The 23275-nt window shown below is 41.4% G+C and overlaps 1 protein-coding gene across 6 annotated transcripts in view; it reads right to left on the minus strand.

The window, feature by feature from the left end:
- The window catches only part of CHRDL1 (chordin like 1), a 174861-nt gene that overhangs the window by 19209 nt on the left and 132377 nt on the right, over positions 1-23275 (minus strand). For 3 of the 6 annotated variants that reach the window (XM_080652748.1, XM_080652743.1, XM_080652745.1), the window contains exons 7-9: positions 17353-17420; positions 8381-8549; positions 4279-4488 (exon numbers count right to left, since the gene is read on the minus strand). In XM_080652748.1, the coding sequence (XP_080508874.1) occupies positions 4279-4488; positions 8381-8549; positions 17353-17420 (447 nt within the window). The remainder of the gene's footprint in view (positions 1-4278; positions 4489-8380; positions 8550-17352; positions 17421-23275) is intronic. The other 3 variants (XM_080652747.1, XM_080652746.1, XM_080652744.1) reach the window with 2 other exon arrangements.

Consider the following 23275-nt stretch of genomic DNA (forward strand, 5'->3'; position numbering starts at 1 on the left):
AACTAAGAAATTAAGAAACCATTTCCTTATGGAAGTGGTGATGACTGATGAAAATGTTTTAGCCCAGCCCAGGAAACTTTTAAGTCTTAATAGGAACTTGTTATGTTTTAATCCCTAAGGAAGTATAATTATGGGAATTCTTGGTATCGGGGTGGCATAGTGGGGTGAGAGGGGAGTTGGGGAACCATCAGAAAGTGGAAGTCCTACACAATCCTGATATGTCAGGCAAGGCAGCCTCTACCAGAGAAGAAGCAAGAGAGAGAGGAAAGACTCACAGCCTTTATTTTGGCCCTAGTTTGTTATTGAAGGAGCCTGCAATAATTTGTTATAATAAATTTGTCTCTTTTCCCTTTTCAACATGAATAACTGAATTTACTCTTCCTTTTTTCCCCATCAATCTTTTTCTCTCCTCAATCCTTTGTTCTTTTTCCTCTGTCATATGTTATTTTCTAAGAAGCCAGTGATGTCATGATCTTCCTATTTCTCATTCCCTCACATCATTCAGAACTCTACTCAAATATCTCTTCAGAGAAGCCTTCCCTGACCACTCTTTTGAAAGTGCCACTACCCATTTACTATCATCTAATTCTATTTATATTTTCTTCACAGTACTCATCACAACCTAAAATTACCTTATTGGTTTGTGTTCATTGTCTTTTTTCTCCCACTAGAATGTAAGGAGCATGCCAGCAAGTAGCCTTTGTCTTTCTTGTTCAACTCTCAATTTTCAGTGCCTATAGCAGTATCTTACAAACTGTAGGCACATAATATGTATTTCAAGATTGAATGCATAAGCAAGTGCATGCCCTTTGATGCTCTGAAGTTGCTGAATACCTGCAGCTGGTGCTCGGCCTCTAGATAGGTACTCTTGTTAGGCAATATGACTATCAGGACTCATTCAATATGCAGACACTGATGTCTGGCTCACTGAGAAACAGGTACACAGAAAGGTACAGACACTCTCACTTCCATGTTGCTCAGTAAGTCTTCTATTTCTTATCGAATCATGCACCTGGAACCTGTATAATTTGTTAACCAGTGTCACCCCAATAAATTCAATAAAATGTAAAAAAAACCCCAGAGATAGAGTAAAATGAACAAATAAACAAAATAATAAGTCCACTATTTCCACACATCTCAGTAGATGGGAAAACAGCTTTTTCAGAGAAACAGGTTGAGTCAATTAGACTCCTCAATATATTGCCAATTGGAATTTTGGAGGGCAGTTTTAAAAATAATATATTATTTTTTTCGAATTACAAACATAATACACTTTGAAAAATAGAGATAAACAAAAAAAGAAAATAAAAATTACCCATAATTCAGTCACCTAAAGGTAGTCACTGTTAACATTCTGCTATATACCCTTACAGTATTTTTTGTCTATTATAGACACTTTCTTTTTAACACATAAATGGGATCATATTATACATATTGTTTTGTAGCTTGCTCTTTGTACTTAAATATATTGCAAACATCTTTCTATGCCATTAAATCTTGGTCTAGAATGATTTTTTGGGGGAAGGAAGGGTTATTATTTTGCTGTGGGCTACTTATTTATTGTTGACACTGTTATAAATGCCCTCCATTTCCATCCCTGACATCCGCATCTGGCCTTCACCACACTATTGTCTGTGTTCATAGGCTATTCATATATGTTCTTTGGCTAATACCTTCACTTTATTTTACCCAGTCCTTCCCTACCTCCTCCCCTCTGACCTCTGTCAGTCTGTTCCATGTATTCATGCCTCTGGTTCTATTTTGTTTGTCAGTTTATTTTGTTAATGGATATGTGCTATGCCATAGTATAGATGTACCATAATTTATTTAACTATCCCCATAATGCTAGACTTTCAAAGTGTTTATAGTTTTTCACTATTGTTTTTTTTTAATATATTTTATTGATTTTTTTATAGAGAGAAAGGGAGAGGGATAGAGAGCTAGAAACATCGATCAGCTGCCTCCTGCACACCTCCCACTGGGGATGTGCCCGCAACCAAGGTACATGCCCTTGACTGGAATCGAACCTGGGACCTTTCAGTCTGCAGGCCGACGCTCTATCCACTGAGCTAAACCGGTTAGGGCAGTTTTTCACTATTGTTAATAGCACTGCAGCAAAAATCCTTGTTTGTATATCTGTGTATGTATCTTACTACATACACAGGATTTCTAGGAGTGAAATGGCTTAGCCAAAGACTATGGAAAGTAATGTTTTTAAATAAATATTATTGTTCTGAGAGGCCAATTATTTTAAGGCAATGCCTGTTCTGTGTCCTGTTCTCACACGTTTTTATTTAACTTCTTATATGAAAGGTCTGAGATTCAAATTGTAATATTACACAGTAGGTGGATTTATCTTACCTGGGGTATTTTAGGTGGCTATTAATTTAATCTGAAATTATCATGTTGTATTACTTATATGACTACAGGTGATAGACCTTTGACCAAAGAGAAAATTGTATTGGTGGAATTACCCCTAAGTGACACTAAAATGTTTGAGGATCCAGTGAGATCACATACTTGGAAGTCATAATAGGCCATCGTGGCTGGGTGGTCCCCCTCCTACTCCCCCATCCATTTCAACATCAGAATGTGCTCTCTCCCTACCCCTAGTGAGTACATTTCCTCACCAATTTTAATGGCCCGATTATCTACTCCAGATCAGATAGCTCTGGTCCTTCTTATTCACACCCTGCCCCTGTTTACTTTGGAAGATGAGGGTTGTTACATTAAGAAAGATTTTGTTTGTGCCATTAATAAATGCTTTTCAAATTTTAATGTGCATTGGAATCAACCCATGAGTCTTGTTGAAATGCAGATTCTGATGCAGTTGGCCTGGGAAAAACCTGAGAATCTGCATTTCTAAATAGCTTTCAGGTGTTTCTGGTCCACAAAACACACTTTGAGTAGCAAGACCATAAACCACTCTGGGCCTACATCCAGGGTTCCCAAACTTGTCTGCAAATTAATATTATCTGGGGATCTTTAAAAATTCCAAAGTGCAGGCCACACCTCATAGCAATTAAATCATGATCTCTAAGGATGGGACACAGGTATTTTTAGAAGCTCTCTGGGGGATTCCAATGTGTAGACAAACTTGGGAACCACTGACCTACATGATGGTGCTCAAAAAATATACATTGAATAAAATCATGGTCACCTGCCACTCATGAGAAATCACCTAAATTGAAGAAATAAATACTTTAGCTCTCTGCCTGCATTTAAAAATGTTTGTTTTTTTCCAACTGTGTTTACAAAAATGCTTTGTATGTAGGCATAAGAAATGATAAATTCATGTCCTTGAAAGTAATTAATTCATTCACTCTTAGAATGTTGAAGCTAGAAAAAACCTAAGAAATAATATATTCTAACCCTGCATTTTGCAGAGAAGAAAACTGAAGCTCAGAGAGGTGAAGTGACCTGTACTAGGACACACAGTAAACCAGTGGCAGAGCCAAGGCTAGAATACTTGATTACCAATTCCATACTCTGTCAAAACCAATACTACAAACTATATTTTTATCTAGCTCATGTGTTAAAAGCTCTATTTAAATAATCTGGCATTTTTAAATCAGTTTACATTTTCTACTGGCCTGGAAAAGACAATGGGCTATAAGTGACATGGCTTCTAGGCCTTGGTTTTATTGTCTATTTGTGTGGCTCTGGACAAGTAACTAATTATGCACCTCAGTTTTCTTATAATTTACAAAGAAATAATAATATCATGATAGGATTTTAGTCTTGGAAGGGGGCTTGTAGGTCAACTGTTTTAAGGTTTTCATTATACAGATGAGGCTGATGAGGCCCAGAGCAGATAGGGCACATTTCCAAAGTCGCACAGAAACTTAGATTAGAACCAAAACCCACTCTCTTTCCACTATACCTCACCTGTCTCTTATCCTATCTTAAAAGGGTATTGGATGTGATCATGCTTTGATGAGTTAAATAGTAATATAAATGAAAACTGTTATTGTTCTTCCTAATTATCATCATAAGCTAATTTCTCTACTATTTATAAAACCAAGGCTAAAGTTTGGCACTTAGGGCTACATGGAGTCAAAGGTATGGTTGACAGAAACAAATCCTTAGTAGTGCATTTCTTCCAAGCAACAGTCTTACCAGCCCTTTAAGAGAAAAGAGAATGCAGTTCATTATTAGTAGAACTGTTATCATTACAATAATATGGCAGGTTGATTATGTTTCTGATGTTCACAGAACATTGAGAATGACTATTTGGGGATCTTTGTTAATCAAAGGCAGGGCTTCCAACCAACGCACCTTTTGCCTTTTTACCTGGACACACCTTGCAGCACTTTCCATCTATTTTTTGAGGGTACTTGCAGGGGTATCGGTTGGGGCAGTGAATTTTCTTACACTCTTGTTTGGTGACATTACAAGTACACAAAACACACTCCACAATGCCAAATGCCCGGAGGTTAGGGTGCCAGGATTCACCATGAGAATAGGTCTTTCCATTGGAAACACACACTGGAAGAGAACACAATACTGGAAATTAAAGGCTAGGGAGATGAAATGGGCCCCTGTGCTCAGAACCCAAGCCCTGAACCCTTTAAGACAGTGGTTCTCAACCTTTCTAATGCCGCGACCCTTTAATACAGTTCCTCATGTTGTGGTGACCCCCAACCATAAAATTATTTTCGTTGATACTTCATAACTATAATTTTGCTACTGTTATGAATCGTAATGTAAATATCTGTGTTTTCCGATGGTCTTAGGCTCTACAGCAGCAGTTCTCAACCTGTGGGTCGCGACCCACAGGTTGAGAACCGCTAGCAGGGTCGCTTAAGACCATCGGAAAACACAGATATTTACATTACGATTCATAACAGTAGCAAAATTACAGTTATGAAGTAGCAACGAAAATAATTTTATGGTTGGGGGTCACCACAACAGGAGGAACTGTATTAAAGGGTCGCGGCATTAGAAAGGTTGAGAACCACTACTTTAAGACATCAAGCATCTTTAGTTCTTTACATGGCCATGGAGATACATTTATAGGGCAGCTTCTTCCAAATAAACATAGCTTGGGCCTTGTTCTACCATCAGCAACTATTCAGGTTCTTCAGCCGTATCCTTTGGATGCTCATTAAGTGCCTGGCTGTCAATAAGTAAATGTTTTTTTAAAGTGCAGGAATGAGTGAAAGCAAAGTTCTATCTGTTCAGGGTTTCTGATAAGGAACCTCTAGTAGAATGTAGTTTTAATGGCTACAGTTCCATAGATAATATGGCCCAAGTGCATGTGCTTCTTCACATGAAAATTTCCCACAGAGATTTACCACCCAGGGAAGCTAGATGCAAAAACTACTGCTCTTTCCAATGGGCCATCCACCCCCCACCCCCCCCAATTCTGAAGCAAATCCATTCACAATAACAAATGCTATGAGTCGGATCCACCAACACAAATGTCTATGGAGCCTAATGTTACTGGCCTTAGAAGGAAGGTGCTAAGACAAGATTGGGAGGGAAAGGACCCACACCAACCAGGTAAGTGGTGAAAGGTAGCCTTTTTTTGCCTGTAAACTTCAGGCAGTGTCCTCTGTCCCTCATCTCATAGTGGCTGTAGAGATTAGGCCAGACTCTCGATTCCAATAATTACAGGCTGTTGTTGTTCCTTGTGATTAAGCCCCTAGAGTGAATCATTGCCTGCCCTAGATATATCCTTGGTGGTCTCACATTTGTTGAGTGGGAAGTGAAGTCACTGGCTCCATGTTTTCTGAGGGGCTTTGCAAAAGCAAGCTTCTGGGCTGTAGGTTGAGGGGCCTATGAAGGGAAGGGGTCACAGGAACATCCTTCAATGCAATACAACCAAAACATATCCAGCTCCTAATGTGAGGCATGGAGCTAGGATCCAGGATGAGAACTGCACAGGGCTGTAAATGGAAAGGTCTGAGAATAAGTTGTCTCCCTTTTTGAGAGTACTGAGACATTTTGGAGATTTCAAGCCATGGCTGGGATTGGGTGTGTTTCTCATTCTTACCATCACCTCATCATACCCAGGGAGACCTTTCAGCATCCCAATCAACAACAGGATGGGTTGTATCACTTAAGGCAGGGCTAGGGTGGGAGAAATAACCCCACTTGGGGCGTTTCTAGGAATTGACTGATTTGGCTGGAAGACAGTGGCCTCAGAAGAATGAATCATTGGGCTATTTCTCTCTCATCAAGTCCACTGGGTCACATTAGGAAATATGGATGATGTTGGTTGTCTTTTCCTGTCATTTGCAAGAGTTGCTAGAGTACTAGGCACTCCAACAGGTCAATCTATGTAAATATTTGCAAGAACCTAAAAACCTAAACCAGAGAAATTCCCAACCTTACAGTAAGATAAAATAGGGACCTGATATCTGAACCCTGAGGCTCTGGGCTGTAGATAGAATCACATGACAAGACAGGAAAGATGTGTTATTCTCTCTCCTCCCCAGACAGTGATACTCCATTTTAGTCAATGCAATCAAGTAGGTACATTGTCTGCTTTAAGAAAATTTAGGATGGACTCACGTTCAAGATGGTGGAGTCCTTCCTGTCACTTCTTTTCTTTGACTTTACCAAGGGATCAAGTATACTGGTATGTATCTCAGAGGAGCACATAGTTAGCAGAAGAGCTAAAAAAAAGTGCAGGCAGGACTTCCAGTGTTGTTCCCTCTCCCTTAAACATTTGGACTAAGGAAGCAATCTAGACTGGATGAGAGCCTATACTCTGAAGTGCAACAGGGCGGGGTTAATTCTCTAGAGGGAAACACCGCCTTCTCCTCGCCAAAAAATTCTCAACATAATTTTGAATGTATCCATCTGGGGCCTTGGGAGTTGGGGGTGGGGGGACAAGTGATTCTACAGTTAACTATAATAGAAATGTCAGGAAAGAACTGCTGCAACCAAATCAATTGGGGTGGGGGAGGGCAATGAATAAATATAAACCAGCTGGGGCTTTTGTAGGACATGGAGAAAATCAAGGGATGAGCTTCTGCCCTGAAAATGAAGAGGCCTATAGAAATTATGGGATTTAGGATTTTCAAAGTCCATTTCCCCACACGTTTTTTAAGGTTTTGAAATACATTCAGAGCAAATGTAACCTACCGAAGGCAATTTAGTATTAAGAATCAAACTGCATCTTTACCTAACTCATCCTCATTTCAGAAATTCATATCAGAATTCCTTAGGATTTAAAGATAATAAATTTCAAACCAAACCCTAATCGATAATAAATATTTCCAATTCTTCTAATACATCACCATTTTTAGTTAAGAGTTTTATTTTGCAGGTTCTTCTTTTAAGCTTCTTAGTTTCAAAAGCAATTTAATTTTTTTATCTGTAATCTGAAATTCATATCTAACTAGTAACAGATGTGATCAACTAGCTCTGGCTTGACCAGCTTTTTTGAGATTTATAGTGGGAGTTCTTTGTAACAGATTGTTTTTCACCCATGTTATTCAATCATTTGTTTTAATAATTTATTACTTTTAACCCATTCAGAGAATTGCCTTTGATTTGTTTTTTCCTTTAAAGGAAACAAAACATGTTTATGGTTTCATAAAAAGGAACCAGCTGAGCTCTTGCTCAGAAGAGCTGGTTGACACAATGCCTAAAAAATAAGGAGCAGTCAATTGTTTGAATTTCTCCTCTCCCCCCCGCCCCTACTGGGGGTGTGGAGGCAGGAGAACTCTGTGCAGGATGGAATGGGCCTTGGATGTGTATGGGTGCCTGCTGTAGCCAGCTGGCTGGCTGAGTGGGCTGCATGTTAGTGTGAATCTGATCAGTCCTCCTGGTCCTAAGCCAGAAGGTTTCTGGATTTTTCTCAGTGGATTACTCATTCTTAAGGACAATCTCCTCATATAAGGTAGAATTTATAAGTATGGGTCCTGGGAAATGTATCTTTCACAAGAGCTTCAGGAGACTCTGGGTTCCATTGAAGTATGAGATTTGCTATTTCTAAGGTATGGAGAAGAGCTTCAAAAGCATTTGGCACTTACTACCTTTGAATAGTGGGTCCCCTACTAGAGAATGAACAGATTCTCATTCTGCTAAAGATCCAATGAACTTTCCCAAATGTAATTCAACCCCCAGGGGCAACTGAGAAATGCTGTAGGCTGCATTAGGTTCATTGCTTTCTCGCCTTTTATTCTAAAAAATGACAGATACATCTAAAATATTAGCTATACTCTTTGGGCTGTATTTAGGGAAATCCTAAGTGTCCTCTGGAGTTACTTGTCCATACTCAACTTGTAGACTTGATAGTGAATGATCGACATGTGAATGTATGATATGCATGGGAGAAAAGGCCCTTTCCCAGCTTGAGCCCTCCAAAGACCAGGGCTGCTGAAGCCCTAATGTGGATGTATTACAAAATGAACATGCCCCTTACCTTGTCCATGCTTGTGCTTGTTATTGATGACAATCTGCACAATGGTACCAGAGGCTTGCTGGGAATCCATAAGAGCTCCCCGGTGACTTCTGGCCCCAAGAAAGCGGGGAAGACCTCCAGCCTGTCGGCTTGGTGGAGGGTCATAGTGAGAGCGGTGGTAAGAATGTCTCTGTAAAATGACAAGGACAAATTCAGTTCCTCAAATCCACCACCAAAAAGGCAAAAATAGCCTTACATACGTTAGAGGGCATTTAATCATTTTGTAGTGATGAGCTCTGATCTAAACTGCACATCTGCCTGGCCAGTGTGGCTCAGAAGTTGAATGTCAACCTATGAACCAGCAGTTAACACAGGTCATGGGCTTGATCCCAAGTGGGGGTCAGGGGGTGTGCAGGAGCAGCTGGTCAATGATTCTCTCTCATCATTGATGTTTCTCTCTCTCTCTCTCCCTCTTCCATCCTCTCTGAAATCAATAAAAATATAGAGGCCTGGTGCACAGATTCATGCACCAGTGGGGTACCTCAGCCTGGCCTGTGGGTATTGGGCCAAAACCAGCTCTCCAACATCTCCCGAGGAGTCCCAGATTGCAAGAAGGCATAGGCCATGCCGAGGGACCCCACCAGTGCATGATCGGGGCCAGGGAGGGACTGCAGGAGGGCTCCAGGGCATGTCTGGTTCGTCTTACCCAGTCCTGATCGGCCAGACCCCAGCTAACCTACCAGTCGGGGTATCTGCCCCCTGGTGGTCAGTGCATGTCATAGCGACTGGTCGAACAGTTGGACACTTAACATATTAGGCTTTTATATATATAGATATTTTTTAAAAAGTTAAATCCTTAAGAAAAATAAACTGCCCATCTATCCACACCAAGAGAAAAATAGGGACATAAAGTAAATCAGCACTGGCAGCATGCTGAGATCTCTCTCTCTCTCATCCTCACGCAAATACATGCTTATTGATATTAGAGAAAATGAGAGAGAGACAGAGACAGACAGAGACAGAGAGAGAGAAAGAAGGAAATATTGATCTGTTGCCTCCCATACACACAACTTAGGTATGTGCCCTGACCTGGAATTAAACCCGCAACCTTTTGGTGTACAAGACAATGCTCCAACCAACTGAGGCACACCAGCCAGGGCTTTTCTCTCTTGTTATAGAAGATTGGACTAGATTCACCTACAAACTCCTGAGGGAGCAAATAGCCAAAAAGGGTAAAGTATTCTTCCTGTTCATAAAACTTACACATTTGGGTTTAAGAGTTAAGCCTGCAACACAAGGCAGGATGTGACAGAAGCCATAAGACTGTGCAGATTATGACAAGAGAGAGAGCTTCTCTTTGGGGAGGCTTTGTGAGCTGGGTCATGAAAAGTGGATAGACTTCTTTTAGGCAGAGTTGGTGAGGAGTATTGCAGGCAGAGGTTTCCAAGTTGACAAGGTGCAGCACAGAACACAGAGTCCATAAAAGGGAACAGTTGAAGGATAACATCCTGAAAGTGGGTTGGGACCAGATCATGGAGAACTTTAAATGACAGGCTAAGGGGTAGGCAACAGAGGTGACCATATGGAAGCCTTTGAGGAATATTTTTTAAAATAGAGTAATAATTAAAACTGTGTTTCCATGCATTGAACCCTGAAAATGCATAAGGTGAACTGGATAGGAGGAAGAGATAGGAGTCAAGTAGAGTCCAGATAAATGTATAGAGACTAAACATAGGTAATGGCATGAGATCATAGATCAGTGCACAGATAGTGTAGATATTTTATAGATAGCGAACTGACAGTGCATGCCAGTAATAGAATTCAGTCCTCTGCAGAGGCAAGGACTTTGTTAACTGCTATATTTCCCATCCCTAAAATAGTGCCTAGCATCTAGAAGGTGCTCATAAAAAAAAAAAAACTTGAATGAATGAAAGCTTAGAGTCTTGTAGCACAAATAATGCCATCATTGCTCTTTCAGCAAGGGGTAAAGACACATGATGGGCCCACTATCCTGCTACCCACCTCTGTCCAAGGAGCTGAGGTAGAGGACGGAAGAGGATGACATGAATGAAGAATAGAACCTAAGGCTTAAAGCCAAATAACAGTGTATTGGAGACAATTATTAGGGATAAAGGAGGAGAGATCCATTAAAAGGTTTTATAGACAATTGAAAAGGAAGATTCTTATATGCAGTGGTAGAAATAGCAGGGAACTTTGAGAAAATAGTTATGGGGTCCTGTGATCCTGCCATCCCATAAAACATTTAATACAGTTATGCTCCATAAACACACATCTTGCAAATTTAGCTTTGGGAATTATTATCACTCTTTTGGAGAGGGGGCTTTAGTGGGAGAAGCGGGGGAGTGAACAGGAGCTGGTGTTAGAGAAAGAGAACATTATTTCCTCTAAGAAGAGCCCATCCTTGTGCATTGCTGTAAAAATGCACACAAATAGGAATTTGTATCCATTTATTATCATTCACACAGATGGGATTCTCAGTGTAAATATTTTTCATCTCCACAATGGCTCATACGTCTTTTTCTGCCATAATCACGCACATTTCACAAAGGCCATTACAGATTGTTCTGTCCTTTTTGGAGTTTGGCAACGTTTTGCCAAAGGAACACAGAGAGGACTTTTGATTCTGGGTGTCCTACTGATGCTAAAAAGAGGGAGGCTGACAGGACTAGAATTTGAGAGGGAAGGTCACTGACCCAGGATAAGCTATAAGCACAAGAAGTTCTCTGATTCATGAGGGTGAGCACAAAATGAAAAGCTGTTCTTTAGTACCAGGGACTTAGAACTTAGACATATGATAAGGGTAGAAAAATGATTCAAGACAAAAAATGATTCAAGTTCAGAAACCAGTGAAGCCCCTCACCCCAACCACCTCATCTTATGTAAGTCTTGTGTTTTACAGACAAAGAAACTGAGGCCATGGAGTAGAGGGATTTTATTCAAGGTGACAATGAAGGTTGAGGTTTTATAGCTGGCGGGAGAGTGTGAGTGAGTGGGAGTGAGGGGAAGGAGAAAGGAAGAAGTACAGGAGGAGGAAGAGGAAGATGAGGAGCAGAAGGTGGGTGAGATAATGTCTGGTCAAGCTCAGTGTTCCACAAATATTTTGATAAAAACTCGTCTGAAGAAAAGTTCTTTCCAATATAGAAATGTTTACAACTACACATACCACTGGTTTCCACTTTGGCTGCACACAGAATCACCTGGGGAGCTGTAAAATTACTGATGCCTGAATCCCACCCCCAGGGTGTCATTGGAATTGGTCTGGGGTATACCGCTCAACCCCTTGGACTCTAATTTGAAGCCAAGTTTGAGAATCACTGACATAAAGGATCTTCTGTTTTAAGCTGGGAGTGGGGGTGGTGATGTGTGATTTTTATTTAAGAGTAATGGCTCTTTTAGAGTTGTTGCCCTAATCTTGTAACTTATAGCAAAGAAGAAAAAAGTATTAATGCCTTGGAGTTGTAAGTGAAATTGAAACATCTTAAAAACCAACTATGAGTAGGCTGCTTGAAAGAGCAGGACAAAATGGACAAAAACCAAATGATTTCATTCATATGTGGAATATAAAACAAAACAGTAACAAACAAAACAAAAGAAAAACAAAGTCATACAGATGACAGAATGGTGGTTACTAGAGGAGAAGGGGGAGGGTGAAATGGGGTCAAATATAGGTAATGGATGGAAGCTAGACTTTTAGTGGTGAGCATGTTATAATGCATACAAGTATCAAATTATAATGTTGTACACCTGAAATTTATATAATGCTATTTAGTAATGTTACCTCAATAAAAAATAAATTAAAAAACTAGTTAGGTAGAAATGACCATATAGCTATGCTTTTTTCAAAATCACTTATAATTAAAAATTTTTCAATTACCGTTTACTTTCAATATTATTTTGTATTGGGTTTCAGGTTTGCTATGTTTTGTTGTATTCTGCTTAATATTTGATTTACTGACTTGAAGGACTGATATATTAGGCTTTTGAGATGTCTCTTGAACAGTTATTTTCTTTTTTTTTCTAATCCTCACCTGATGGTATGTTTAGAGAGAAGAAGGGAGGGAGGGAGGGAGGGAGGGAGGGAGGGAGAGAGAGAGAGAGAGAGAGAGAGAGAGAGAGAGAGAGAGAGAGAGAGAGAGAAACATCAATGTGAGAGTGAAAGATCCATCGGTTGTCTCCTGTACATGTTCCAACAGGGGATCGAACCCGCACTAGGTATGTGCCCTGACTGGGAATCAAACCCACAACCTTTTGGTGTACGGGATGATGCTCCAACCAATTGAGCCACCTGGCCAGGACCACAGTTCTTTTCTGGTGTTGGAAAATTCCCATCAATGTAGCAGTTCCCCAGGAATTTCTACCTTATTTGTTCTAAGGTCTAAGATATAGGGGTGATTTTTGTTTTGTTAATAGCAACTTTATTTTCACTGGTACAAAATAATTGAAATAATGGTATGATGCATTTCCCCCTAAATTTACAATAATGAGGTTATACATAAATTATACAGATCACAAATTTTCTATAGGGTTTTATTGGTGGAGACACAAAAGTTCTAAGAGTTAAGGAAGGGGAAATGCCTTTATGGTTATGATCCTGTACTAGAGTTTTGCAAGATGTTACCATTGGGGGAAACTGGGTAAATCACACTGTATTATCTCTTACAATTGCAAGTGAATCTAGAGTTATGGCAAAATCAAACATTTACTTTTAAAATGCCTTCATAAAGTATTATAATCCACACATTATATCTCTCCTCACTAGTAACTAGGACTATTCCTGTTTGAGAGACACTTAGGCCAGTTTCCTTCCTAAACCGTTGTTCTGACAATGTGAATGAGACATGGATTTTTACATTTCATATTGTTTCTATCCCAAACTCTTTCACTTTTCTAATGGTAAATCTATGAATAATATATTGGTGGCAAATCAGAGTTTGGCTGTTGTCCAAAACAAAATTATGCTTGCTTTCATGTTTTGGCTTTCCACCCTGCACCTACCTCCACCCCCCACCACACACATGCATTTCCCCCACGGTACTAGGACCAGTTAATATGAAATTATGATCCAGAAATCAAACACAAAGTGTTTAAGGTTTTTACAAAGGAGTCATAATTGAAACACTGGTTCTCTTTCCTGTGTACTTCGTAAAACTTGGTAAACTGATGTTTTTTACCCAACTCGGCAAAATAAACTAATTAGCTGTGTTTCTGTTGAACTGAGGTTTTGAGGGTTCCCTCTAAATGGGACAGTCTACTAAATTAGGAACAATCTAATAAATTAGAACTGTGTTGTTAAGGGTCCCTTTCCCCCCCTCTCATGTAGAAAGTGAAACTGCAAAGAATATTCAGAAGGGATTCTCCTATCTTCTAATTTTTGACTAGTAAAGAACAAACAAGTTTGAAGAATTTCTCTCTGATTTGGGACAAATTTCTGTGCATTAATATTAATAAAAAGTTCCCCTCTGGCCCTTTTTGGGTGGCTGAATTGGTTGGAGTGTCCCAAACACCAAAAAGTTGCGGGTTCAATTTCCAGTCGGGGCACAAAGCTAGGTTGTGGGTTCGATCGCCACTGGGGCATGTACCGGGATGCCAATTGATGTTTTTCTCTCACATTGATGTTTCTCTGTGTCTCTCTCCCCCCATTCCTCTCTCTCTAAAATCAATAAACATATCCTCAGGTGAGGATTAAAAAAAGTTTTCCTCTGCCCCAACACACTCTCATTCACTCCATCTTTCACACCCATTGATTTAACAGATATTTATTGGGTAGCTACTATGTGCTACGTACATAATTTTCCATTACTACAGATGCTATTTATTATTCAAATCATAGCACAAATATCTATATCTTTTAGAACAAAGGAATTAAACCCTAAGCAACCAGTCAACCATTTGACTGGCTGCTATGATGCACACTGACCACCAGGGGGCAGATGCTCAATGCAGGAGCTGCCCCTGGTGGTCAGTGCACTCCCATAGCAGAAGCACTGCTCAGCTGACCGATAGGCTCCAGACGCCGGGTGCCAGACACTGGGCTCACAGCTGGCTAGTGCACAGCTGTGGCGGCACTGTAGCAGCACAAGCCTCTCCCGCCTCCGCAGCAGCACTACCGAGTTGTGGCAGAGGCAGGTGCTGCAGGGCCAGGATGAGCAGGAATGGCACGGTGCCTGGCCTGGGCTCAGGCTCCTCCCTGCCACTTCATGTACTACTACATACCTCAGGGGATGTTGGACTGCCAGTTTCGGCCTAGTCCCTGCAGCCTGACATCCCCCAAGGGGTCCCGGATTGCAAGAGGGCACAGGCCAGGCTGAGGGACCCCACTGGTGCATGAATCCATGCACCGGGCCTCTATTTATAATAAAGTGGAACTATTGGACATTTTGGTCTACCAGGCCCAAATGTGTTTCTAGAGTTAAGTCTTGAACTCCTTTGAAAGTGAATAACTATTTCAAGGCCCTGCATACTGTACCTGACCTCTTTTGCTACAGAAAGTACTGGATTAAGTCCAGGCCTATCACCAGCAGTTTAGGAAGAATAACGAGGCTGAAAGACAAAGGACTGAGTTGGGGACAGCATAAGAAGAAGTCAAGAAGAAGGGTTAATTAATGCCCTTATTAATAATGGCTCTGAACCAAGGCACCCAGATTAAGGCACACAGCTCAAGGTGACTGAAACCTAAATATGGTTTAGAATGGCATCTGGTTGACAGCCAGTAATTTAGCCACTCTCAGCTTCCTACAACAACCAAAACTTGGGGCTGAGAAAAAGAGAAAGTTCACAACACAGAAAATGGAAGCTGAGGGTGTTGGCAAGCTGGGGGCATGTAAGTCAGAAAGGGCACATGTGACAACTGGGAAGCATGGCCTAAGCTGCACTGTTATGTTTGTAATAGTGGCCCAGTGCATGAAATTTGTGCACATTTAAAGGGAATTAATTAGAGGACATATTTTAATATTGCTATTTGCCCTTTCTCTATAATAGAAGTGTCAGAGATGAAAGAAAATTTGTAAAATGTATATGAAAATCTTCCTCCTGTCAGAGTCTGGGGTGTGCCACAGGACCCAGAGTCAAGTCCCCACCCGCCCACACATGCCTCGAAATCATGTGAGACCCAGACCCGGCTAGCCCCACCCCCACTGGGTGAGATCCAGACCCGGCTGGCTCCACCCCCGTCAAGCCCCGCCAGGCAGGGGCACAGCCTCATGTCCCTCGTCAAGCCATGCTGGGCGGGGGGTGCAGCCTCAGGTCCCCAGTGGCGTGGCCTGAGGTCCCTGGCCCAGCACCAAGGCGGGGGGCACACCTGAGGTGCCCCATCAAGTCCCGCCAGGTGAGGGGCGTGGCCTGAAGTCCTCCATCAAGGCCTGCCGGTCAGAGTGTGCGGCCTGAGGTCCCCCAGCCCAGTGCCAGGGTGGGGGGCGTGGCTTGAGGTCCCCAGTTAAGCCCTGCTGGGCAGGGATGCAGCCTCAGGTCCCCCACTCTGGCCCAGCGCCACGCAGCCTCAGGTCACTGCTGATCACTTGTTATGGGAACCCCGCCTCCATGTGGGTGCAGCCATCTTGTGTTATGGGAACCCGGCCTCCACTGTGGGTGATGGTGTGAGGGTTAATTTGCATATTACCTCTTTATTATATAGGATTATTATATAGGATTGGTCATTTTATTATGTCTCCTACTAACATCTCACACCCTCACTATAGGTCTGCCCTATCACTCCCTAGACTCTTGCCTTGTATCCAATGCATGTTGAGAACTAATTCCCAGGGTTTTAGAAAATCCTTTAAATGTTATTTATTAAAAACTAATTCATACTCATTGCAAAACATCAAATAATACAAAAGATATAAAGTAAAAAGTCAAAGTCAACCTATCCTCCTGCCCAATTCCAACCCCTCTGAGATTACCACTTAACCTGTTGGTATGTAACCTTCCAAATCTTTTTCATATTCATTTACATACATGAAAACACATAATTTTTACATAAAGATATGATAGTATAAATTGTATCCTGTACCTAGTTTTGTTTCCATAATATTTTTTATATTCTTCCACTTTACTACATTTCTATGTACTACATTATTATTAAGACCTGCACAGGACCCCATAGATAAGGTGTTTCACCATGCCTCTGTTAACAGACACTTAGGTTGTCTCTGTTTTGCTCTTATGAAAATAATTCTGCATTGAATACCCCTGTACACTTTTTTTTTGTACAAGGGTGTGATAAACACCCATGTATGTGCAATGAATGCCTTTGTACATTTTGTACACATTTATAAGACCTTAAATATAAATTCTTTGAACTGGAACAAATTATTTTACGATTTTAAAAAGTTTGAAGTGTATATTTTTAGAGAGAGATTCTATTTTGTTAATTACCTAACAATACAAAGCAACAAGAGATGCTATTACTATATGTAGAGAGATGCCTACTCATAAAGCTTATTCTGAGATTAATACCAAGAATGGAAATGAGAAGATATTTCAGGATGAGAAGGGAAAATCTAGCCTGTTACCTTGCCTCTCTTCCATGGGTAGGAGTGAGAGCCTAAGGCTTAGGGAAGGGTTTGTTTGGACACTTCCAAAGTACCTCTGCCAATAGGATGGGTTGGCCTACTTTACAATCCACAGAATGTCCTCACTGTTGAGGATAGGAGCAGTGGCCTGCCTTCCTTAGAGAAGACAAATATTTGGCAAGTCATCCTGAAAGGGAACCATGTTCTACTCTAGATGAAGGCTTTCCAATGTTTGGGGCTACGATTTCTTTGCATTCATGTCCTGGCCCTGGTTACCAATTACACAATGTACTTAAGTGGTTATAGGTTGGTGATGATGCCATTTAAATTTTTGAGGAAAGGGAATAAAAATGGCTTTAGACATAGACCCTTTTATGGAATTGCTGGGAGAATAGTCATGGGGAGAGGAAAGTTTGACCTGATGCTGTGAAGTGTTGAATTATTTGAGCTATTCACACTTACTGCTTCTCTGTTGGCAGGTTGCCGGAAGATATCACCATCAGAATGTTCCCATGATAATTCTCCTTCCTCTGTTTATTAAAAAGAAATACAAAAGAATCATGCATACATAGAAGGGAAAAATATCACCCTTGTGACCCAGTAACATTTTTGGTTCTACAATCCCAAAATTCTCCAGACTTTTTAGCTATTCTTCAAAAAGCAACATTAAATAATTTCTCTCTGGGTGTGCCTCATTTGTCAAAATAACTGAAGAAAGTTAGCACTTTGCAAAATGGACCATGAAGCATTATTATTCAGAATTTTGAAGATAAAAGGGAAAATAATCCCTTTCCATTTTAATATAATCATCATTGTCACTTTTGCTTACCTTATTCCAGTGACAATTAAGTATTTTGCAGGTCATATTTAACTTGTGTTTAAACTACCCTTAATAAATGAGAGCTTTGAATATTTGGTCTGCCATGATTTGTTAAATTCACCATTGTATCTCTGAGAAGTTATGATAAGATCTGAAAGTTAAGGTAAGGTTGCAATGTTTACATAACCAATATCCAAGATATCCTTTTCTACTTTTTTTGTTTTTGCCTGAGACACCTTTCTCTAAGTCTCTATATCAACTCTTTGAACAGCTAACCCCTATCATTGCTGTCTTCCAGAGTAACTGCCTCTAGGAGTAAGATTTTACTTTCAGCCTGGAAAGCAACAAACATACAACAGATATAGATATTCCTCAGCTGATTAAAGATAAAAAACTAGAAGACAATTCCCAAGAATATTACCTGTATTACCTATGACCACGCAAGCAGATGGGAGAAGCTTGGTCTTAGAGATGTTTGCACCACTCATGAGTACTATTAGTGTGTGTGTGTGTGTGTGTGTGTGTGTGTGTGTGTGTGTGTAGAGATTAATAAATACAGATTTATCTATCTATATATCTGCTATATATCTGGCTGAGGACAAACCCAATAACAAATCAACCATACATATCATGAGATAACAAAAAATACAAAAGAATATAAACATTAAGAATTTTTTATTTCAATTCATCCCTTAAGCTTTCAAATCTTAAGCCTAAATAGTAATATGTTTCTGGTTTAAGCATATGGTAGTACTCTTGGGGGAAAAATAAATAATATTATTGGATTTTAGGGCTTGAAAAAGACATTAAAATTAGTTTGATAGCAATATTATAATCAGTGACATAACAAATTATGACTTTAAATCTTCATGATTCTGAGATCATCTTATGGAAAAATCATGAATTTTGAACATTAAATGGAGGCTACTTTAATCTTCCTGAAACACTCACTTTGACTATATAATTGAAACATTCCCAGATCAAAACCCTCAGTGGGTTCCCATCCAAAATGCTCTATAATTAGCCAGGACCTCATCTTTTTTGAGCACTCACCTCCCACCCAACTATCTCAGCTACCCTTTGACCTCCTTGTTTTTTGTTGAACATGTAGCTACCATTCTTACTTCTATGCTTTTGCTCATGTTATTCTTCTTCTGAAATTTTCTTCCCACCTCACAAACACTATTGCTCCTCTGTGCTTAGGGAAACCATTAAGTTTTTCTTCCTCTACAAAGTCTTCTTCAAGCATTCTTACATATTTCCAATTGCCTAAAGTACTTAGCATTTTATAGCCTGAGAGATGTATAGGAGTTCAAGCATAACTTTGTCTAATTGCTCCATTTAACAAATGGAGAAACCAGTGCTCAGAGACGAGAAGTATCAGCCATTCAATCACATAATGAGTTCATGAGTGTTAACACCAAAACCCTGAATTTTCTGGCTCTCAAATAAGTCTGTTCCTTACATAAGGCCAGGGTTTATTATTTGTGTTATTTATGGTTATATCACCATGATCTATAACAATGCCTGACACAGTGTTCACTCAATAAATACCTGTCAAATAATGGAATTGGAAGGCTTTCTCTGACCACCTAAAATTTCAAAACCCTCTTATATTTCTTATTCCCTTTCTTTGCTTTTTGTTCTTAGCACTTAAATTATCTTACATTTTATGTATTTTATTTATTGTCTGCTTTCTCCCACTAGAATTATCCTATGAGCTAAGGCTTCAAATGAGAATAAGGATTTTTATTTATCATGTTCACTGATATAACCCCATTACCTGAAACAGTGCTGGGCACATAGTTAGTATTCATTCAATATTTCTTGAATGAATAATACTAAAATATTCTATAATATTTTCTGCTGTAAAGTGTTTCCTGAACCTGGTTTGCCACCCTGAAAAGACTGTAAATCCCTTGAAACCAGAGATCATGTCTTAGACCCCACTGTGTACTGCCTAGATCACTAGTTCTCCAAGTGTGGTATCTGGACTGGCAGCACCAGCATTACCTGGGTACCTGTTAGAGATGCAAAATTGTGGAACCCACCCCAGAACTAAAAAGTCAGAAACTCTGCGGTAGGGGCAGGTCAGTGATCTGGGTTTTGACAAGCCCATCTGAGGATTATGATGTATTCAAGAATTTGAGAATAACTGGGCTGGACACTTAACATTTTCCTGGGTACCCATCACGTACTGTTTATGTACTGAATTGAACTGCAGTTACAAATACAGAATTAAGTGCTTCACCAATAGTATACTCACCTCTTTCTTGTTATTCCATATCTGAGTAAAGATGATAGACAAAGTCTACATGCAAACTATGTGGAAACACTGACTGACCCTGTAACAGTGATGATGATTTCACCTTTGTTTATGTCTAGAAAATAATGCCCAAAGTCAGTTCATATGCATTGAAAGCTTCCTGGGTGGAGAGCCTCATATGGGTGGAGAGCCTCATAATAAGGCAGAAGGAGGAGAGAAATCAGGCTGGAGCGTTGCCCTCAATATATTTACAATCTGTTTGGAGGTGACAGGAAATCAATATAGGAAATAGCCTAAAACATACACACAGAGAAACAACTGGATATACAAATGGAATGTATGTGCTTAGGAAATATTGAATGGGTGAAATGAGCAGTCAGACGCAATCATAGAAAGCTTTCCTAAAGAATTTTTAAGTCAGTGATGTGGGCTGAGGTTATCTCAACCTCAAGAAATGGCATTTGCAAAGGACCAGAGCTTTGAAATAGCAAGTCAGACACTGGTGATGGCAAGCAAATTGTGGCTTAAATAGAAACTTCTAATGTGAAACCAGAGAAATGGGGCTGGTGGAAAGAGAAACAGGGAGAGAGAGGATGAAAGAAGGAGAGAAGGAGAGAGGAAGGGAGGACAGGTTGTTAAGATAAATATCGGTGATCAAAAATTGCTGCATGAACTTCAAAAAAGAGGCTGAAGAATTCACATTTGATCCTGTTACCAATTTTTATGCAAAGGTTCCTATGGTTAAAAAAGGTATTTGTGGAAGTGTATCTTGGCACTGAACACTGACTAGTTAAGCTACTGGAATCAGGGAGGCTAACCAAGAGGCGGTTTTAACAATATGTGATAGGTCATGAGAATCTATAAAATAATGGAAAAGAAGGGGTAAATCACATGGCTACAGTTTAAAAGAAAATGAAAATACTCCAATGGAAGATTTGCTAATGGAGGAGAAAAAACTATAAAAGAATACTAGGGTTGAAAATCTGGAGAGCTGGGAAATGGCACTGCCTTTGACAGTGACTGAGAGGGAGTGAATACAGATATACACTGAGTGGCCAGATTATTATGATCTCTGAACGCATAATAATCTGGCCACTCAGTGTATATCCTATATAATAAAAGGCTAATATGCAAATTGTCCCCTTGACCAGGAGTACGACCAGCAGGCAGGCCGGCCAACCACCCATGTCCCCTCCCCCTGGCCAGGCTGGCCAGACCCATCCATGCACGAATTCATGCACTGGGCCTCTAATGTGTGTGTGTGTGTGTGTGTGGATATATATATATATACTGAGTGGCCAGATTATTATGTGTTCAGAGAACATAATAATCTGGCCACTCAGTGTACTTGTTCTGCTGTAGCTGGCAGTGGTGGCTCTAAGCTATGTTCTGAGAAAAATAAAAATATGGGTCTAGAGAGAAGACTTGAAACCATATAAAGTTCACTGGCAAATGTCAAAGCAATATGTAAAAGCCATAGGATATGATTTCAAGACTAATCTAAGTATCCAAAGGAGAACAAATTACTAAAGAAAAATGATAAAAAAGGCTCTCCTCATCAAATGCCCTTTTAAAAATATAGATTTAATTATTGATATTGACATGAAATATTTACTCAGCATGGCCTTCTGAGAAGTTCAGTTTACTCCATTTAGACCCTACAGTCTCAACGGGCTTTTAAATAGTCTTTTATACATTTTTTACTTATTTTTTATTATTGACAGTATTACAGATGTCTCCCATTTTCTCCCTTTTTGCCCCCCTCCACCCAACACTTGTCCCACCCCAAGCTTTACCCATACTATTGACTATGTCCATGGCTTATGCATATCCTATATAATAAAGAGGTAATATGCAAATTAACTCTCATGCCCTCACAAGATGGCTGCCTACGACCAGGCTGGCTGGGGAGTTAGTGAGGGACAACCAAATGACTGAACAGCAGGCTGCGTGAGGCAACCAGGCCGGTGGTGGGGGAGAGCATAAGGGGCGACCAGGCTGGCGGGGGAGGGGGGGCAGTTGGGGGTGACCAGGCCAGCAGGGAGGCAGTTGGGGGCGACTAGGCTGGCAGGGGGCAATGAGGAGCGACCAGGAAGGAAGGCAGGTGAATGAATAGGACCCAGCGGTCCAGGATTGTGAGAGGGACTAAACCTGCAGTCGGACATCCCCCAAGGGGTCCCGGATTGGAGAGCAGGCTAGGCTGAGGGGACCTCACCTCCGTGCATGAATTTTGTGCACTGGGCCTCTAGTCTATACTAATAAAAGCCTAGGTGGTGTCTCACCCTTGCATCATCATAAGATGGCCACCCCCATGTTGTCACAAGATGGCCACCACAAGATGGCCACCCCATGTCATCACAAGATGGCTGCCCCCACATTATAACAAGATGGCCACCACAAGATGGCCGGCAGGGGAGGGCAGTTGTGGGCGATCAGACTGGCAGGGGAGGGCAGTTGGGGGCTACCGGGCCGGCAGGGGAGGGCAGTTGGGGGTGACCAGGCCTGCAGGGGAGGCAGGTAGGGGTGACCAGACCATCAGGGGAGGGCAGTTGGGGGTGACCGGGCCAGAATAGGGGCAATTGGGGGTGACCAGGCTGACAAGGGGGTAAGTTAGGGATGACCAGGCCAGCAGGGGAGGCAGTTAGGGGCTACAAGGCCGGCAGAGGGGGGCAGTTGGGGGCAATTGGGCTAGCAGGGGGGCAGTGAGGGGCAACTAGGCTGGTGGGGTGGGCAGTTGGGGGCAACCAGGCCGGCAGGGGGAGGGCAGTTGGAGGCGACTGGGCCTGCAGGGGAGGCAGTTAGGGGTGACCAGGCTGGAAGGGGAGGGAAGTTAGGGGTGACCAGGCCGGTAGGGGAGGGCAGTTAGGGGCAACCAAGCTCACAGGGAAGGGCAGTTAGGGGCAACCGGGCTGGCAGGGGAGGGCAGTTGGGGGTGATCGGGTCGGCCGGGGAGGGCAGTTGGGGGTGATCGGGCCAGCAGCGGAGCTGTTAGGCATCAATCAGGCTGGCAGGGGAGCAGTTAGGGGGTGATCAGGCTGGCAGGCAGAAGCAGTTAGGGGCAATCAGGCAGGCAGGTAGGCAAGTGGTTAGGAGCCAGCAGTCCCAGGTTGTGAGAGGGATGTCTGACTGCTGGTTTAGGCTTGATCCTGAAAGGATCAGGGCTAAACTGCCAGTTGGACATACCCCAAGGGGTCCCAGATTGGAGAGGGTGCAGGATGGGCTGAGGGACACCCCTCCAGTGCATGAATTTTGTGCACCGGGCCTCTAGTATGCATATATGTTCTTTGGTTAATCTCTTC

This window comes from Plecotus auritus (genome assembly GCF_963455305.1).
Source record: "Plecotus auritus genome assembly, chromosome: X".
Classification (NCBI taxonomy): domain Eukaryota; kingdom Metazoa; phylum Chordata; class Mammalia; order Chiroptera; family Vespertilionidae; genus Plecotus; species Plecotus auritus.